The sequence below is a fragment of the Mustela erminea genome, chromosome 11, assembly GCF_009829155.1.
Source record: "Mustela erminea isolate mMusErm1 chromosome 11, mMusErm1.Pri, whole genome shotgun sequence".
Lineage (NCBI taxonomy): Eukaryota > Metazoa > Chordata > Mammalia > Carnivora > Mustelidae > Mustela > Mustela erminea.
This window is the reverse complement of record NC_045624.1, coordinates 45,312,924-45,332,689: the sequence shown is the minus strand read 5'-3', so window position 1 is coordinate 45,332,689 and position 19,766 is coordinate 45,312,924. Positions and strand designations below refer to the sequence as shown.

Below are 19,766 nucleotides of genomic sequence, written 5' to 3'. Positions count from 1 at the left end.
GCTGAGCAGGGCCGATGGCCTCGGTGCGTGTGTTTGGACCGGGGGACAGGCCCCCCCAGTACCTGTGGTGGCACCTGGGAGAGGAAGGCGCCCTGGGAGGCTTCTAGGGGGCAAAGGAGAGCCCTGGGGCAATTGCTCACAGGCTCCAAGGGTCTGTCACCATGCATGGATGGCCCCGGCTGGGGGGATGCCTCTGCACCAAGGCTTTCTACAACCTCATCTCAGAAACGGGGCCTCCTTCCTCCCTTGGTCCATACCCCAGGGTTTCGGTGAAGCCCAAGCAAGACAGCAACTGTGGAAGCAGTTCAGAGAGTGGAGCCGGGACTGGGAGAGGGGTCGCCCCCTTCCTGTCATTCCTCGGGACCCAAAGCGGGGAACCATGTGCCTGCGGTCAGTCTTTGGCCCTCCTCCCCCGGAAGGTAGTGTTTTCCCCCAGTGTCTAATTTTGTTTTTGCTGGAAGCCATTGAGCTGCCTCAGCATTACCCTCACCGAATTCATTTTTCATGGCCTGGGCCTAAGAGGGGTGCCGTGTGCCAGGCCTGGAAACGAACACTGAACCATCTCTGCCCAAAATAAATAGCCTCCTTACTGTGTTTTCATTACCGTTCACCCTCTGGGCGGGATGTCTGGCCGCCCCCCGTGAGCTGGTGAGGCCCCCGTCCCTGCCTCCAGATGAGGTTCCAGGGTAGGCTTTGGTCCTTCCAGGGCCTGAGCCGGGGCTAGAGAATGGCCCCTTCTTCCCAGGCTGTACCAGACACTTTCCCCCCGACCCTCATGGCGGTTTCCAGCCCAACTGCCTGTCTGGGGAGCTCTCCTTTCAGAGCAGGCACCTTGCCCTGCGGCCTCCCATGTCTTGGCAGCTTGAGTTTGATGAGATAATTTTAATAAATTTTTTTTTTAACAAAATGGCATATTGGTGCCATTCAGTCGTGTTCAGCAGGGGCCAGTAGCCCCAGGCAGCATCCTTTCTCCCCGCTCACTCCATCACCTCACTAACCAGTCTACACGGAGGGGCTCGTGCACGGCTCCTGGGAAGCTGTCCTTGAGGGAGTCCCAAGGGCTGTGGACAGTGCTGGCCTGTGTAGTAGCAGTAGTGCTCTGGGTTACACAGACAGAGGGCGTGCAGCGGGCTCCTGTGTTCCCTGCTTCATGCCAGTCCTGTAGCAGCGCGCATGGCAGAGGGGAACAGACTGAGAAAGTTCTGTGGCTCCCCCAAGACAACGTGCCAGTCCATGGCAGCAGTTAGGTGGCCTTCCGGAAGGGGAAATGGAGACCAAGAGCTCTGTCACTCCCCAAGGCAACATGGAAGTCTGCAGGAGAGTTGCGACAAGGGTACTCCTGGTCCTCCCAGGCCCATGTTCCCCTGGCAAGGATATCAGCAGGACTCTTTGCAATGACCAGAACACTTCCACAGACTTGGTCTTATAGAATGCACATCAGAACCCAAGGGAAAATGCAAGGATGGGATTTGTCATCCTCGTTGTGCAAATGGGGAAACTGAGGGCAACAGAAGCGAAGTGACTGGCCTGAGATCAGAGAATAATGATCAAGTTGATTTAAGATAGTTATTGATTCATTTATTCCATTTTTAATCCCCCCAAAGATTCTGTGATTGATAAATTTATAAAAATAAGAAGTTAATTCTATAAAAATGATGTCCTCAGGGCTCTTCTGTGCCCCAACCAGAGTAAAACTGCCCCCTCTTGCCTCTGGGCCTTTGCTTGTGCTTTTCATCTTATCTGGAACAGCATTTCCTTCTCTTGTAATTCTTTCTTGTCCTTTGGGTTGAGATATCACTTCCTCCAGAAAGCCTTCCTTTACATTCCTTTCTTCCCTAAACCCCAAGTCTGCTTGGATGCCCTCTCTGTGTGTTTCCAGAACACCTTGCTTTTCCTGTCAGAACAGAGTCCCTCCCCCACTCTTCTGTAGGTGCTTCTTGTTCTTTCTTCTCTGAGTTACTTCCCATGAAGGAGATCCATGTCCACCTTGTCCACAAGCATAGCGTCAGCAGGAAGCATCCTCTTGGCATGAAAGTTCACACAGAAATTTTTTTTTTGAATGACTGATCGAATTACAGTGTGAAAATAAAGACTATGTTTTGAAGGAAAGAAAAGATAATTTTATCAGAACCTTGAGTTGAAATAATTACCACAGACGAGGACCATGTCTGGCTTGGAGCTTCCTGGCAACCCAGGCAAAATGGAAATATGATAAATTATATCATTCTTACCGTTTCAGGAAAACAAGCTTCTTTAGGTCTGGTACCAAGTCAACAAAAACAAACAAACAAAAAAAACTGACCACACATAAGGAATGCTGACTCTAGTCAGGCAGCATCTGCCATCACCAGATCACAGATGGGGAGAGGGTGGGATGACACTGAATGGTGGCGGGGAGGGTTGGCATTTGTCTAGGAAGCCTGAGTGACCTAGCCCATCCCGGAGGCTGTGGCCTCCTGGGCCCACTGGACAAAGGGCCGTGCAGAGCTGGCATTGTACCCATGGCTCCCCTGGGGTCAGGCCCTGTGCTACGTGCTTTACAGGGGTTATCTCACTGACTCTTCACAACAACCTCATGAAAGTTGGGCCCATTATCATCATCCCCATTTTACAGATGAGAAGACTAGGGCACAGGGAAGTTAGGGAAGGTCTCTGTGCTCACCTAGCTAGGAGTGGTACAACCAAGATTGAAACCCATGCAGACGGGCTCCGGGCGGTGGGCTCTAACCCAAAGTTGGGACTGGGGGGAGATGAATCAGGTGCTCTCCTTGGGTGCAGAATTCAAGGGGGTACCAAAATCCTCAGTAATCAGCAAAAATAATATTTTCATATCAGAATTAATCCAAAAAATCCACAATGAACGAAATACCACACATGTTTGGCAGATGGGATCTATCCTTGCACTTGCACGGCTCCCCTCACTCACCCCTCCTGACCCTGACTCTGTCCCCCACCTGCTCTCTGCTGTTCTTAACGCAGTGCCTGTCTAAGGCATTTGGAATCCGATGGAGCCTGCTAGCATCCCAGCAGACCACTTACCAGTGGTGTGACCTCAGGCCAGGTGCTTGGTGTCTGAGCCTGTTTCCTTCTGGGGCAGAGGGCAGTGTTAACAGTACTGTCACACCAGCCTGTGACAGTTTTCAGTGTGATGGTGCCTGTAAGATACCTGCAGGGCAAGGGAGGCTGGCCCGGCTGCTGTATAACAAGTGTCCAGGACTCGGACGTTATGGGCGTGCTCCTTGATGGACTGTGTGTCCAGTCCCATTGTCACCTGGGCTGGTGTGCTTCCCATCAGTGAGGGGGCCTGCTCTGGAGCCCCCTGGCAACCTCTGGGACTGGGCTGGTGGCAGCTGGCTCCGGTTCAGGCTTCTCACTGCTTTCTCTTCTTCCCAGTTCGAAGTGGGTCCCTACGGATGCATCCTCCTCACGGTGTCTGCCATCCTGTCCAGGTCCATGGAGCTGTGAGTGTCTTCCTCCCTCAATTCCTGGGCAGGGCTGGTCTGTCTGGTTCACTGCTGCCCCAAGCAGAGCCCAGGGCCACGCTTGGTGTGCAGTAGGCCTGTAGTGAGTGTGGTTGAGAGGGTGAAGGAAGTGGCAGAGTGGAGGAGCGGTGTAGGCCAGGGCAGTAGGAGAGCTGCAACGCTTGTGTCCAGGGCCAGCCCTGAGGACAACAGGTGAGCCGGTGCCCAGGGACCTTGGAAGCAAGACAACTTCAATGACGTGCATTTTTATCAAAGGCAGCCTCCCAAGCTGACTGAGAGCTGGACTTTCTCCATCACACTCATCCTCCGTGGGCTTCCTAGGCTCCTTCTCCCTTTTTGTCACTTGGGCATTATGTCACCAGGGAGAGTAGTAGTTTAACAGCTCATTAACGGTTTTATAAAGTACAATTGACTACTCCTTCCCTTTCCAAGTAGAGCACAGACTCCAGAGGGGATGGGGGATCTGGGGAATGAATTTTCACTTTGGGGGGGTGGTGCTTGCTGTGGGGGATGATTTGGGAACAACCCCAAGCAGGTGGGCCCTGAGGAGTGGGGAGTCAGAAGGAATCGCGGTGTGGTGCCCAGGCTGGGGAGGCCCCAGCAGGAGGAGACACTTGCTCCCCGTGGCTGGGCCCAGACAGGGCCTGTCCCATCCCCTGCAGGCTCCGGCTCGGGTGGGAGGAGGACGAGGGGGCTCTGTGGCCTCGTGCCGCCAGCCTGCCTGCTGCTTGCTGCTACTGACCTTATTAAATGCGGTGCATGCACAGATTTTCTAATGGCATTTTTCTTCTAATCCTGCCATAATGATATGATTCATTCCTGGCCCGGGCTCACGTGCATGGAGACTGTAAGCCGCACCGCCTCCTCCCCAGGCCTGGGTTTGCTAATCCCTGGCGGCCCAGGTTGGGTGGGGATTTCTGGGTGTGTGGGTGAGACCTCTGAACTACAGAGAGGAAGCTAGGCTCTCAGAAGGGCCGGGCTTGGTGACATCTGTCTATGTGATCTCCCGGGCCTGTTTCCCTGTACAAGAGACCCTCTGGCTCTGGGGGTCTAGGACTCTGACCAGAGTGTCTCTGTTCTGGCGGTCACTGGGGCAGCTACAGCAGGTCCCACTTACCAGCCCGGGAGCTGTTTACATGTGTGCCCCCATAGGGAGCAGCTCTGGCGGCCCTCTCTGTCCACAGGGGCCTTCAGAGCCCCATATCCAGGCTACTTTCCATGTTGTCCAGAGCTGGAGGACTTGGGCTGCTTCTGTCCCCTCCCTGCCCCCTCCAACCAAGACAGGCAAGGGTCATTCCCTGCCCAGGGTGTGGTACCATGGGGCATCTATCGGGGGAAGGCTGCCCTACTGGGCCTGCACAGCCTCATGCTAATAGGCCTGAGGTCTCAGCCCTGCCACCATCCTCCCCTCACTACACACACGCAGAAGTACAGACACACACACACACACACACACAGACACACACAGATACACACAGACACAGACTCACAGATACACAGGTACAACATACACAGATATGCAGGTAGATACACAGACACGCAGGCATACAGATACACACACACATAGAGACACAGATGTAAAGACACAGACACACAGACATACACATGCACACGAAGGCAGACCTACATATATAAATGCACAGACACACCAAGGTATACATACAGACATACACAGAGAGACACAAGCACACGGACTCACCAAGACATCTGGCTGGTGTCACCTCATTCCCCTTGTTCTCAGGACAGAGGAGTGAAAGTGCACCAAGATGATCTCCCTCCTGCTCAGGGCTCCTGAGGAACTTCCTGGGTCCTGGAGGCCGATGTGTTAGAGTCCCCAGGGATAGCTTTGGCCAGCCCATCCCTGCCTTCCAGAAGGACTGACACCGAGCCCTGCTTTAGCACTGGACCCAGCAGGGTACCAGTTGAGCTCAACTTACTCCTGGGCCTCCCCTTGCCTTCTAAGAAGGCAGCATAGGGGACACTCTCATCAGCAGTAGGAACGGGAATAAGCAACATCCAGCAAGCTTCCCTCGAACCCGGTCTGATGCTGCAACTCTTACACCAGAAACTTGCCTTGTCCCCACACAACCCTGTTAGGTGGCACTGGTGATGCCTACCAGCCTCCTGTCTCTCAGATGAAGAAACCAGGCTGGTCCCGGGCTCACACAGCTCAGCCCAGGCAGCCAGGTCCCAGACTGGGTTTGCCACTTGGTTTCAGGTCTGAGTCTCTACTCCTTTGAGGCCGAGTTTCTAGCTCTGAAAGGGGGACGATAATTCCTGCTTTACAAGATTGAATGAAGATTTGTAGGTCGAGGCTTCCAGTGGGTAACATATTTTAGGTGATGGCCCCTGCTGGTCCGACCCTGTCCCAGCTGTGCTCACAGGCACCTTGTGTCCCATCTTGTTGTGTCTTGCCCTCAGGCTCAGCTTGGTGCCTGGTGGTAGAGACATAGCCACGGTGGTGTCCCACAAGAGGGGATGGGTCCCCTTGTGGCGGTGCTCACCCCAGCAGGCATGTCCTCGGCAGCCCAGGGGGCTCCTAGGGGGCTGTACACTGTTTCTCGGAGGGCGCAAGAGAAGGGGAGGTGGGAGAACCAGTCCCTGCCCTGGGAGTGTGCCATCCAAAGATGGGCTTGAGAAAGACACTCACCCTGTCTTGTTCAAGTTCAAAACCACTTCTAGACAGACTAAAGGCTTCTGGTGGAGCATGGGGCAGCTTTGGGCCCAGGGCTGCTGGGGCCACAGGGAGTGGAGCCAGTCACTCCTCCCTGTGGTCGGGGGGACTGCTGAAAGGGGTGGCAGCATGAGGGGAGAGACAGAACCATGGCGAGGAGGAGAATGATCCCTTGAAATGGTGCCTGGATACCGTGAGAGATTCACGCTGACATTATTTACAATAACACGTTAGACTTCCTGGCATTTCCAGGGCTCCTCCAAAAGAGCTGTTCTATGGCTTAGAAGGGGAGCCCTTGGAATGGCCTACACCTCCTCTGTGCCCATCACAGACTCCAGAGGTGCTTCCCTTGGCTCTCCAGAGCCTCCGGTCTCCCATCTCAGGACGGATGCCAGACCTGGAGGTGGGTTTGCTGCGATTCCCTTGGCAGGGATGACAGTCCTGGGATGGTGAAAGGCCACTTCCTCCTGGCCTGCCACAGGGGCTGGCAGCTTGCAAAGGGCCCCTGTGGGCAGAGGCCATCCAGCACAGGCTCCCTTTGTCAGGCTGAGCTAATAGGCTTGCCCAGGGCAGCCCCAGTGGGTGACAGGTCACACCAGAGCATCCCACTCATTGGCTGGGATGCAGCTTTCGGATATCTGGGTCTCATCTCTGCTCTGCCAGCATAGCCTATGCTTTAGGTCCTTTACCTCTAAGAGGAGGGAGGCAAACTTAAACTGCTGCTTAAACTGTGTAGTGAATCTGACTTTTTTCCCTAAATAAACCATATTCCAAAGCTCACGGTAAAAAGTAGATGTGGCAGGACCGGAGTGGGGGCTGGGGGAGGTGGAGACCCCTGCATGCCCCTTCCTGTCTCCCAGCCTGGCCCCAAGAGACCCCTGTTTGGAGAAGGCCCAGCCCTGCATACAAAGCTTACCAGCCGTAGGACCGGACGAACCCCGAGGGCCTTCCTGCTCTGGAGTTCAGATTCAGCCTCGCCAAAGCCTTTGATGCCGTTTCAGGGTGATCTGTTACTACTTTGGGCAGTTGGAAACATGTCCTGGTAGCCCAAAGAGAGCAGTTTCTCCAATCATGGGCCGTGCGGTGGAGGGCTCAGAATCTACCCCCAACCCAGCTTTTTACAAGTACAGCATGTATGGGTACGCTCACGGAGGTATGTGCATGGGTGAGGGATCTGTGATGCTTTAGGACTGGGTGTGAGATGATGTGGCTGTTGGTGGTGACCTTTGAGATTGTGGGAAGGTAACTTGATGGTGTGAGTGTGTATGTGTGTCTGAGCGCATGGCCATCCCTCCCTCTGAGCAAGGGCTTTCAGACTCCTGCCTGAGGCCCCAGGGGCAAGCCTTGCACCCAAGTCCATGCCTCCTGTCCATCGGCTGTTCCCAGCTCTGGGGGGAGCCAAGGTGAGGGTGCCAAGGGAAGATGTGAACACAGCCTGGCCCAGCCTAGCCACTTTGCCCTCAGAGGCCAGAAGAACAGTAGTGAAGCTGGCGTTTGAGTTTTGTTTACCGGGGCTGATTGCAAATCCTCTATTTTTTTCCACTTGATTTCCAGCCATCTATTTTCCTGCCTAAGATCTTGAGTTGCTTACAGTAAATCTCATACAGGCTTTCATGCTTACCTAGCTCCACTGCTTTCCAAACCACACGGCCTAGAACTTTCCCCAGCAGGCTCTCACAAGTCCCAAAGATGCTTGGGGCCCCGGGGTCGGAGGCCAGCTCAGAGCCAGACCTGCACAGTCCCCTGGGAAGCCAGCAGTGATTTGGGGCCAGGCACAATGGGGGGCTCCGGAGATGCCCACTGAGTGGCTGAGGCCCAGCTGGTGGGGGAACGGCTTGTGAAGAGACCTTTTTCAGGCCTCACAACCCATGGCACTCAGGGCAGTAGCATTGTGGGCCATCCAAAAGCAATCTTGAAAGTCCAAAATAGGCAGTAGTTTGTCATCTGCTGAAGTAATTTTTGAGGATCACAAGCCGGGCCCTGAGCGTGAGGGGCAGCACCCACACCGGGGTGGCTTTGTGGCTCTCTCGGTAACTTTCTCCAGGAGAGGAAAAAATAACAGCACTGTTTAGTTCTTTGTGGAAATAGCCCTGAGAGAAAGCCAACCGTGAGTGTTGGTGATACAGAGGCAAGTGACAGAAACTTGAATCCTAGCCAGTGTAAGCAGAAAACAGCACTATTAATTGATTCGTATCAAAGCCCAGGGCTTTAGGAGTGGCTGGATCCAGGAACCAGGCAGCGTCTTTGGGACATGGCATCCCTCCTTCTGTCCCGTCATGCTTCTTTCCTCCATCACAGCTATGTTCTCAGGAGGACCCTGCTGCATGGTGGGCTTCGGTGAGACCTGTGGAGAGGAAGCCCCCCTGCTTTTTTTTTTTTTTTTTAAGATTTTATTTATTTCAGAAAGAGAAAGGCAGAGGGAGAGGAAGAAACTGACTCCCCACTGGGCAGGGAGCCCAACATGGGGCTCCATCCCAGGACCCCGGGATCACCACCTGAGCCAGAGCCAGACACTTAACCCACCGAGCCACCCAGGCGCCCTAAGGAAGCCCTTTCTCCAGTGCCCCTCAGCCTGCTGGCAGCTGTGACCCCATTTGTGATACCTCATGGTGGCCAGGCTTAGGCTGCCCCCATCATGGGGCATGTGAACACAGAGGGCCCAGAAGGCAGGCAGAACCCACAGAGGCGGGACCACTCTGACTGGGAAAGAAGTGGGCTGTCTAGTCAGGAACTGGGAGCTTGGAATTTATCAAGGAATGTGATACCAGGTATGATTTTGGGAGTGGATCAGATCTGGGCCTTAATTGAGGCCCCCACAGGATTTCATCAGAAACAAGGGTGGGGTATGCCTGAGGGCAACAGGTCCACCGGGGAACACTGAGTCTCCTGTGGCTGAGGGGGGCAGCTCAGCCCAGGCTACACTCGGGCAGAGCTAGGAGGGTCTCCTGACTCTTGGTGCCTCTAGCACTTACCACTTACCCAAGGGCTAGACTTCCATGTTCCTCGAAGGGCTTGGGCATCCAAAGAAAGAGGATGGGCCTTGGGAGGAAGGAGAGGTAATTAACTTTTCGGAAGAATCTTCTGTTCCAGGCCAACTTCAGTTGCTTGGGTGGGAAGCTTCCTTCTGGCTTACTCCGCACCCCTCCTGGGATTCAGCTTCTGGAGGCTGTTCCATCCGGGCCTTCCTTGCAGCTTCTTTTGGGGTGGGTGTGGGCCAGGCTTACATAATTTAGGGCCTGTTTGCTGTGCATCTGCAAAAGAAGAGCCCAGTTCTGGGAGCTGGGGGCGCAAGGGACATGACATACCTCTGGCCATCAAAGTCCTTGCTGCCCGGAGAGACAAGGCAGGAATGGGCGGGTGCTCTGAGGAAGGGGCCGGCTGAGGAGAGATGGGCACATCTGTCCCGGGGTGAGGGAGGTGTCTTTATAGAAGAGGCAACATTTATCAGGGCTCTGAGGGGTATATGGGAAGGGTTGGGAAGGAGTGGGAAGGAAGGTGCCGGCGCGTGGGGAGAGGTCTAGTGGGTGGTGAGTTGGAAGGCAGCTTGGGAAGGGCTGGGGCACCTCTCTGTCCCCTTCCTTCCTCCAGGCTGGCTCCTTTCTCTCCATCCTGCACCTTGCCCTCCCTCCTGGGGTCCCTACCTCTCCCCTTCCTGTCCTGGCCCCTGCCTGGAGAGTGGCAGCCACAGCCAGCCCCTCCACAGAGGAGCTCTGTGCTGTTTGTGGGGCCCTCACGGCAATAGCTCAAAGAGGTGCCTGTTGTTATCCCCATCAGGAGATGACATCCTGAAGGCTCAGAGAAGGAAAGCAATTTGCAGAAGGTCACACAGGGCAGGTGGCAGCAGGGGCCTGCCACGCAGGTGTCCTGACCCATCGCCCACTCCCTACAGGCTTTCCTGGGAAAACAGTCCATATCCGCTCTACCCAAGTCCTTTTTAGATATTCATAGTTCCATTTCGGCCGCTTGCAGGCCTCCATTTATTCTGGGTTCTTGGCTGTGACACGAGCAGCTGAGGTTGCGGGAATCGTGACCTCTTGGTCATTGTGTTTGTAGTTGTTATTATTGTTGTTATCGTAGGAAAAAGGAAGTGACATTTACCAAATGCCAGATGCTTTATATAGTTCACCTTGCTCTTCCAGCAGTCTATAGTAGAGGGAGGCACTGTCCCACCTCCCCCTGCAGCCTCAGAGAGGGGGACAGCCAGTAAGTAGCAGGAACTGGATTCAAATCCAGGGCCCCCTGCCCAGGAGCTCAGGTCCTCCTCGTTATCCCACCACCACCCTTCTCACTACTGATTGGTCCTCAAAAGTCAGTAGAATTCCCAAGGGAGGGGGCAGCAGGGAGGCCCAGCCAGAGTGGGGTGTGGTGGTACTCCTGGGGCCTGGGGCCTTGGGGTCAGGTGGAGGGGAGGTGGCTGGCCAGATCCTCCCGGGTTAATTACCACCTATTTTAGGCATGATGTTTTAAACATCAGAGTCACAAACCAGGCACACTTGTTCACATCCCAGAAGGTCCCCGGAGACCCCTGGCTCCTGTCCTCTGGTTTTCTAAATGAAGACATAAGCTGGGAGAGAGAGAGATAGACAGGGATTTGCCTGAGGTTAACTCAGCCCATCTGAGGCTGAGCTGGCCGCTGATCCCACTTCGTGGGCATTGATTTTAGGTGAGTGGCTTTGACGATGGACTGGAACCATGTCTCTAGACCACTTAGACCTACTTTATTCTTATTCAGAAACATCTGTACCAGATGCCCAGATTCACATGTTCAGATGGACATTGGGGAGGCTTAGGGTGAAGGAATAAGCTGTGCCCCAGCCAGGGAGGTGGGGACCAGAAGTGGAGCTTCAGGGCTCCCTGACCTGCTTGGGGGCTGGCCAGCCAGGCTGAATATCCCATATTTCAGGCCACAGTGGACACTGTGTGATGTTGGCGCCGGGGGCGCTGTCCTGGCCGGCCAACGGACTATATGATCACAAGACCACACGTCCCTTCTCCTTTCTGGGCCTCAGGAACCCCCTTGGTGAAATGGAGATGGCGATTCGTGCTCTTCTGGCCTCATGAGGCTTCAGAAAGGACGGTGGATCTGAAAGTGAGCTTCCAGGTTCTGCAGAGTCAAGGCTCAAGCCCTGTACACTGCTCAGTGGCAGAACGTCTGCTCTTGGAGGTGTGTGATGAGGGGCGACTGGAGGGAGCAGCGGCGCTCTAGCCCAGCTTCCCATGCTCAGTCAGGCCTGAAACCTGTCCCTTGCCTCGGCCTGCTTGTGTTCGTGTGCTAGGCATCTGTTTTCCCCGCTGCAAACAGCTCAGCCCCAAGGTCTCTGCCAACCCCCCGCATCCTCCTCGTTCCGCTTCTTGGTGCAGTGCGGGGTCTCTGGGAACTTTCCGTGGGGCCCAGCTGGGAGAAGTAGGCCTTGCTGGCATCCTGGGCAGAGGTCTCTGTTCCTCTAACTCTGGATGCTTCTGCAGCGAGCTGTCCCTCCGACCGTGGTCCACGTTCTGGCCCTTGGCTCCCAGAACGCTGAGGAGGAGTGGTGGTGGCAGGATAGCCAAGGGCCCAGCCACTCCTTGTAAGTTTCCCTTATGGCAAGTCTGCTCAGGCTCCTCCCACGCCGTGCTTCTCAGAATCCAAAATCCTGGCAAACTCCTGCTCCCTGAAGGGGTCCCCTGTGTGCATAATAGCCTCAGGGCGCAGGCTTCATCAGTCTGAGGCTGCCCCTGGCTCCTGTCACCCAGCCTGGTAGCTGGCCTCAGGCTGTGCGGAAATTTTTTAGGGCCCAGCATTGTCCAATCCCCAGGTAGCCCGGGGAAGGGACAGCCTGCCCTTTGGACTGAACAACATCAGTCCCAGGGAAGTCCTCAAAGCTGGTGGCTCAGAAGCTCCATGAATATGGGGACCTCAGAGCCCAGGCAACCCTATCCCTCATTCAGCCCCTGCTCCCAGGATGCTGCATGACCTTGGAGACCTGGGGGTTCCCCAGAGGGGCTACAGGAGCTGGAAGAGGGGAAAGGTTGGGGTGCCTTCAGCCAGAGCAGCTCTGCCTTAATGTCTTGTGCATCTGGCTTCTGCCTAGAAGATGACATTTGAAGAAAGAGCTCTGAGTCTAAACAGACGGGGGAGGCCGCCTGGTATGTGTTTGCTAGAGCAGCCGTCACAAGCACCCACAGCCCGAGTTGCTTTAACAGCAGAAACTGCCAGGTCTGGGGGCTGGAAGTCCAAGATCAAGGTGTCGGCAGGGTTGGTTTCCCCAGAGGCCTCTCTCCTGGGCCGGTGGGTGGCTGCCTGCTTCTGTGGCCTCACTTGGTCTTTCCTCTGCCAGCTCGCATCCCTGCCATCCTCTTCCTGCAGGGACCCATTCAGACGGGATTAGGGCCACCCGAAGGGGCTCGGGGAACTTAAATCACCCCTTGAAAGGCCCTCAGAGCAGAGCCACATTCTGAGGTACCGGGGTCAGGGCTTCAGCATAGAAGTTTGGGGGTGACACAGTTTAGCCCCAAACACCATGCATCTCGTGTTACAAAAGGGGAGACTGAGGCCCAGAGAGGAGAGTATGGCCACCACAGGGCTGGCTGGGGCTGGAACTCCAACCTGCTTACAGCCCTGCCCTTTGAACTGCCCTCTCTCTGGGCAGGGCAGAGGCCGTTTTTCCTTTGCTCAAGGACTCCTCACACTCCGCTCTCCAGGGAATTCCCCTAAAGGGAGGTCTGGGCATCTAGATTTGCCAAAGTTGTAAATCTCTTAAGCCGTGAGCTGCTCCCTGGCGTCTGGCGAATGCCCTAATGTGAAACGCAGACGTTCCTCCCTTTCAAGCTCCGTGCTCACTCCTGAACTTCCCATCGTGTTTGCACCTAAGGATGCAATTACCATTTCCTGCCATTGTCCTCTCTGCTTGTCCCTCCGCTCTCGGCTGACGCAGGCTCTCAAACCCGCTGGGTGAGCACGAGGCTGTGAGATTATGGAGATCGGACCGCTTCTGAAAGCTTTGGGCTGGCTCGGGACCAGCGATGCTTATCAGTCCACCCAGGACTCCTTTGAGGTTATTTTCTTCTCTTCAGAAGATGCCTGTATATGCGGCAAAAAGCGTTTCCATCAATTCTTCTGCCTGAGCTAGTGCCAGTCGAGCGCTGCCTTGGGCCATTTGACGCCCCCGCCGGCTCCTTCCCAGGCCCCCTGGGCTGTCTCTGGTGGGTGAGCCCCCTAGGCCCTCCCCAGGCCCCCCAGGCCCCCATGCTTCTCCACCAGGTCTCCGCAGTGCCAACGCGGCCCATTTTCCCATGTGGACCACAGACCGTCCCCATTTGTCCACGGTTATTAAAAACCACAAGAAAGCATTTCTCCAGCAAAGGTCACGGAGCTTGAGTTTCTTAACTTGTTTGGGAAGGATACGGGGACCAGGGTGTTTTAGGTTTGTGGACTTATGGCAGATCTTAGATTTAAAGCATAAAATTGAGACCAGGTTTCTCTTCTCTTCCACTAAAAGGGAAAACAAACATCGTGATTGCTGAGCCCTTTCCTCTGGGTTGTCTGTCTGTGGTCTCTTTGGGGTGGGGCCAGAGGGGGCAGGCCGGGCTGCTGGGCATGAGCTGCAGCCTCCTGTCTCCCGCAGCGATGCCCTTGTGAGTCTTTCCATGTCTGTAAAATATAGTAACCCTTATTCTGCCAGGGGCAGGACTGTATTCCATGGATGCTGGCTCCTTTCCTGTTCACTTGTCCACGGTTCTGTGGCCGGCAAGAACACTTGGTCTCCCGAAGGATTTACATGGGGGTAGGGAAAAGGAGTTGTGTCCTGGTGGGGGACTTTCTAGATTGTCAGAGAGTGTTGAGGTTCATGGAGAGCTGGGCTTGCCTCCTTTTGCCAGGCTCCCCAACAACAGAGCCACACTGATGATGACTTCTGGTCCCCAGCTCTGTACAGCCCTAAGAAATCAGCTCCTTCTGGTTTGAGGGATGTGTTTTGGCCAAGGAGCTTTTTACCTCATGCCTTCTGGGGGGCTCCCTTCTGAGGGTAGAGCCATTGTGGTGACCTGGGGTCGGGAGAGCACCGGCCTCCAAGACGGGCCGCGGGATCCTCCATTGACTCCATAGGCCAAAAACCCGTGCCCTGGGCAAGTCAGTGCTGCTCCGAGCCTTGGTTTTCTCTCAAAGTCTGGGGAACCGTGTGTGTCCAGGGCCTGGTACACAGTCTGTGCCCAGGTGGCACGGCTATTATTATAGGACTCCCTTCGCTCCCATTGAACAAACTTGCAGGCTGAGGCCTAGAGACGGACGGGGATGTCCCAGTGCCCATGCTGGTAAGTGGCAGTTGGGCTGTGAATGCGGGATGCTGGACTGCAAACGCAGGGGCCTGTCTGCTGTTTCACGTGTCCGTCACCTCCCTGCGTGTCAGTAGTGGCCCCAGGGAGGCCAGAGTGGAGGTCACAGCCCAGAACAGAGTGAGCGTGGGCTAAGGAGCCCTGGGTTGGCCCACATCCAGAATTCTGGGCCTCAGCCTGGACCCCGAGAGGAGCCCCTGGTCTCCTAGTGAGAGGTTTGCCCAGAGGCCTGAGTCAAGCAAAGGTGTGCTGATACCACTTCTCTTCTGTCTTCTAGTGTCCGCCAGGACTTCGATGTCCCCACCAGCCACCTGATTGGAGCACACGGATACTGCACCCAGGTCGCGGTTGCCGAGGGTCATCGGGCACGGGGCGCTTCTTATCCTTCCTCCCCTCTTCTTTCCTTGCCACCCTCCCCCCCCCACTCCCAGTCCTCTCCCAGTGGTTTTCATGTGCCAACCTCTCCATCATGGAGACCTAGAAAGGCCACTCATCTCAGCTTCCGCTCCAGGGGTCTTGCTGTGCCCGATCTGTGTGCTTGGCACTGCAGGGGAGGGGGGATGCCAGGGATAGAGCCAGGTGCTGCACAGCCCAGAGCCCCAGCCCGAGCCCTGGGGACAGACTGGGGGCTCCGGGCCAGCTGGGGCCATGAGGGCCATGAGGGCCACGGCATCCTTTGTATTTGCACAGGGCACCATCTTGCCAGTGACCCTCCCTGAACTGTGTGGATCTTCTTCCCCTCCCCAAGCCTCAGTTCCCTTGTTTCTAGAATGAGGAGTTTAGGCTAGACCAATGCTTCTTAAACTTTGATGGGCGCATGAACCCCCCGAGAGTCCTGTTGAAAAGCAGGCTCAGATCCAGTGGGTCTGGCCTGGGGTCTGATGTTCTGAATTGCTCACAGGCTTCCTGGAGAAGGTGATGCTGCCGGTCCATGGACCACACTTTGAGTAGCAAGGGGCTACGGTCCACTAAGCTTTGCCACTGCGTTGATTTTGAGTCTTGCAGCAGCAACAGCCTATTTCCCCTTTCTCCCCCGTTTCAAGAGGGCTTCCTGTGCCAAGGAAGGTTTGAGACAGATGGGGAGCAGGAGCCTTCTCCCCATTGAAAACCAGATGGGAAAAATTGAACCTATCTGAAAGGGGCCGCGCCTTTCTTAGACGCCGCTGCCCCTGAGGTGCAGTATCTCAGAGCAGACATTTCCTCCAAATTCTTTCTCATTTCCTCTGCAAGGACACAATGGGGCCCCTTCGCTATCTCCCTCCAATGGGGTTCCCTCCGTGGTCATCACAGGGAGCCTCTTTTACTGTCACGAGGGCAGGGGTCTTGGTGTTGACGGAGGGCTTTATTCACCCGGGCATGTCTTTTATAATTCAGGGGAAAACACTTCTGTGAACTCTTCCCTCCAGAGCTGATGCTGGGAAAGGCCTCTCCTGGCCATTCCCACATACTGTGGGGCCGTTGCTGCCTGCTGGCCGGCCACGCATGCTGCTCCATCAGGGTGGGTCTAATGGGGCGTGCTGCCTGCCCAGGTGGGCTCACTTGGTTCCCTCCCCAGTGGCACAGTGGGCACTTAGCGGCCAACATTCCTCTGGAATCTCTGCGGCCAGGTGGTCCCCCGCGGGTAACAAATGCAGGGAGAGGGAAGGACACCAGGGAGGATGCTGGAAAATGTGGGTGGACATCCCCTCCCATCGGGGGGGCCCATTCCTCACAGGAGGGTGGACTCTTCAATGCCCTGCTAAAGGAAGGGCCCTTCCCGCCATGTTGATGCAGGAGGCGCTGGCTAAAGGAGGCAGCCGGAGGAACAGGACTCCCCGTGTCACTGGTCTCTGGGTTCTGGAGTCAGCAGGCTTGTCGGCCTGTGACAACAAGTTACAGGGCCCCTGGATACGTGACGCCACTTGGCCAACAGGGCGGGGGCAGATCTAGAACCCAGCCTGGGGCTTCCTCGCCTCTGCCTGTCTGCCTCTGCAGGCCTCCTCTCTCCCTCCTCTGCTCAAAGACCCCACCATTGCCCACGAAATCCAAATAAGCCCTAGAGCTGCCTTCTTGGTGTTCACACCATTGTCCGCTTCCTGGCGTTGATAATGGGCGCTGGTTGTGTAAGATGTTATCATTGGGGGAAGCTGGGTGAAGGGTGCACAGGAACTCTCTGTACTATTTTTACAAATTCTTTTGAGTCTATAATTATTTCATAATAAAAAAGTTTATGAAAAAAATGCCATCTTTCAAGACCCACCCCAATGTGGCTTCTCCACAGAGTGGCTCTGACTCAGCCATGGCGTCCCGTGCCTGCCTGGCCCAGAGGTCTCTGAGCTCGTATTTTTGTATTCCCAGTCACATCCTACATTGTGCCTCAGCCGCACAGGGACACACCTGATCCCTGCCCTCGGCATGGAGCCCGAGGTCAGGAGCCATTCTTACCCTCCAGCAGTCTCGGGCTGCCACTTAGCCTCAGTGAGTGTCTGTGCGATCAAGGTCACACTGAGTTCCTAGAGTCGCTTGACTGGGAACCGCTGGCAGTTTTCCCTGATGGCTGGTGGGAACTCCAAATCCCAGCCCTCTTGTGCTCTGGGGCTCTCTCCCTCCTTGCTTTCCTTCCTTTCTACCCTTTTTTTTTTTTTTGTCCCCAATCTCCCTTGGACAAGCCTTTCCCCTTTCTTTCATCTACAGGAACTCGTCAATCTGCTCCTGACCGGGAAAGCCGTGTCCAATGTTTTCAACGACGTCGTGGAGCTGGATTCTGGGAACGGGAACATCACTCTGCTCAAGGGCATTGGTGCGCGCAGTGACGTCGGGTTCTTATCTCTCTTCGAGCACTACAACGTGTGCCAGGTACTGGGGCGCAGGGCTCCGGAGACAGAGGGGCCTGGCTCCCTAGGACTGGAGAGAAGGAAGGCAGGGAAAGGGAAGCTCCACTCTGGTTTCCAGACCTGGTCAGGATTTGGTCCAGTCTCAATCACGGAGGGTTTGGGAAGAAAGTTTTAGCATGAAATTCCCGCCCAAAGCCAGCCGGTGCCATGTTCTGGGAAAGGTTGTTTCAAAGGGACTCCTAGGGATTTCTAGGGGAACTGTGGGTCAGAGCAGATGCAGTTGGGGTATGTGTGTGTGTGTGTTGCCCACTCTACTCCACTAATCACATCTTAACTAGTTAGTCTACAACTACCCGAATTGCAAGTAAGATCACGTTCTAGGGGCTAGGATCTCCACGTATCTTTTTGGGGGGCCAGTTCCACCCTAACAGGCCACTCGATCTGTTTGCTAGTGTACTGCCCCCTCTCCTTCCTCTCTCCCTGCAGCCAGGGTCTTGAGAAGGCCTGGGCCCCTGGCAAAGTCAGGCAGGGTAAGGTGACAGCATGTCTCTGCAGGGCGGGTGGTTGTTCCTGTCTAGCCTGCTGTTAGACCCTCTATGAGCCTCTGTCTTCATGTCTTCAGAGAAGACATTGTTCTCTAGCTGGTTTCATGGTGCCCTTCTGGCACGATCACGAGTTCAGGCTGCCGTCCCGTTGATAATGGGCCATGTGGTGCGGCCTCCGCCCCAGGTCCTGCCCCTGAGGACAGGAAGCCGACTCCTGGGCTCCACAGACTTGGGGAGAACAGAATGGTAGTAGCTCCCTGATTTGCTGGTGTCAGGAGGGAGCCCAGGAATGCAGCTACGTGGGCCTGGAGAAGTACCAGGGCCCCTGAGCGCCCGGCCCTGGGTGGGCTCTAGAAGCATTTGGCCTGAAATTCCATGGGCTGAGAGAGGTTACCTTGGCCAGGCTCATGGAATCCCTGGGCTTACCGTGCGTGAGCCCTGGTTTTACTCTTGTGTTGAGGGTGTGGGTCGAAAAGTAAACTATTTTCCTTTGGTCTGTGGAGGGTAGTTGATGGGAACATCAGTTGGGGGTCATCCTTCCCTTGGAATAAAATGCCGATTGAAGAAATTCAGGCCCTACAATGATCCAAATTCTTGAATCCACACAGGAACCCACCCCCTGCCCCCAACATACACACACACTATTATACGGTTGGCTGAAGACTGAAGCTAGTATCTTTCTTGCAGCAAGAGGATGTTTGCTCCTCTGCTTTGGCGCTGCGGGATCTCTGAGAAAGGACGAAGGACGCTCAGGCCTTCTCTCTGCCCTAGAACTCACTGAGGACTGGGCCTTTGAAGGAAGAGGCAGAGGTCTGGCAGTAGAGACAAAGCCTGTCCTCCCCCTTACCTCCGCCTGCCATCTCCTCTGTCACTGAACTCCTCTGGACCTACATGGTTGGCCATGTTGGCTGTGGAGGGAATCCAGGAAGCGTTAGCACCCACACTTAGAGCTGGGCCCCCTCCATGGGGCAGCAGCAGTGTGGCCCCGGGGAAGGTCTGGCATTTAGGACAGCTCGTGGCATGGCACCCAAGATGGGACTGTTCCTATAAGGTTTAGGCTTTCTCTCACAGATGGCAGAAGCGGGCCCGCCTGTCATTCACCCTGTCTGGGGCTTCTCACGGCAGCCTCTGGCTGGGAGCCTGGTTCTAGGGCCCTCACTGAGTATGTGGGGGCTGGGGTGAGGGAGGTCCCGTCTGTCAGTGAGCTTATTAGATGACCCGCACTCTGGACGTGTCTGGGGGGAAGAAGAGGAAGCTCTGGGCCAAGAAGTGCACCCTCTACTGAACTAGCCGGCCTCCAGCCCCAGCCTGGCTGTGTGTTCTGGTCCTCCATGGGCTCGCCATGGTCTTGCTCATTAGAACTGCGCCTCAATCTCACCACCCCAGAGCTCACTAATGAGCTTACCACCCCCTTCCAGTCCTTCACTGAAGCCACTGTGACCTCTAACATTAGAGTAGATTGACTCACATCATTCTTTTGCTTCACACCTGTCAGTGGTTTCCCCATCCTCTGAGGCCATTAGGGGCTGAATTATGTCCCCTCACAGATTCACATGTTGAAGTCCAGTATGAAGAGCCTCAGAATGTGTCTGTATTTGGAAACAGGGCCTGTAAGAAGTGATTACGTTAAAATAAGGTCCTTAGGGTGACCCTTAATCCAGTTGAGTAGTGTCCTTATAAGAAGAGGGAATTCGGAACCAGACAGGTTCAGACGGAAGACCACATGAAGAAACAGGGAGGAGACGGCTATCGGCAGCCAAGGAGAGAGGCCTCGAGAGAAACCTGCCCACACCTTGATCTTGGACTTCCAGCCTCCAGGCCTTTGAGGAAACAAATTTCTGTTGTTTAAGCCACCTGGTCTGTGGAACTTTCTTCTGCTGGCCTCAGCTAACTAATGCAGGGACTAAGAGCCCAAACTTAGCATAGCCTAGGAGGCCCGATG

General features: G+C 55.2%; 1 protein-coding gene across 6 annotated transcripts in view; it reads left to right on the top strand.

Annotated features, from left to right (window-relative positions):
* MINDY4 (MINDY lysine 48 deubiquitinase 4) overlaps nt 1-19,766 on the top strand; it is a 118,432-nt gene that overhangs the window by 66,986 nt on the left and 31,680 nt on the right. For all 6 annotated transcript variants that reach the window (XR_004277122.1, XR_004277121.1, XR_004277120.1 and 3 more), the window contains exons 13-15: nt 3,394-3,461; nt 14,744-14,807; nt 17,140-17,301. Coding sequence is in view for 3 of the 6 variants with exons in the window: in XM_032306034.1 (XP_032161925.1) it covers nt 3,394-3,461; nt 14,744-14,807; nt 17,140-17,301 (294 nt within the window). In the remaining 3 variants the exon portion in view is untranslated. The remainder of the gene's footprint in view (nt 1-3,393; nt 3,462-14,743; nt 14,808-17,139; nt 17,302-19,766) is intronic.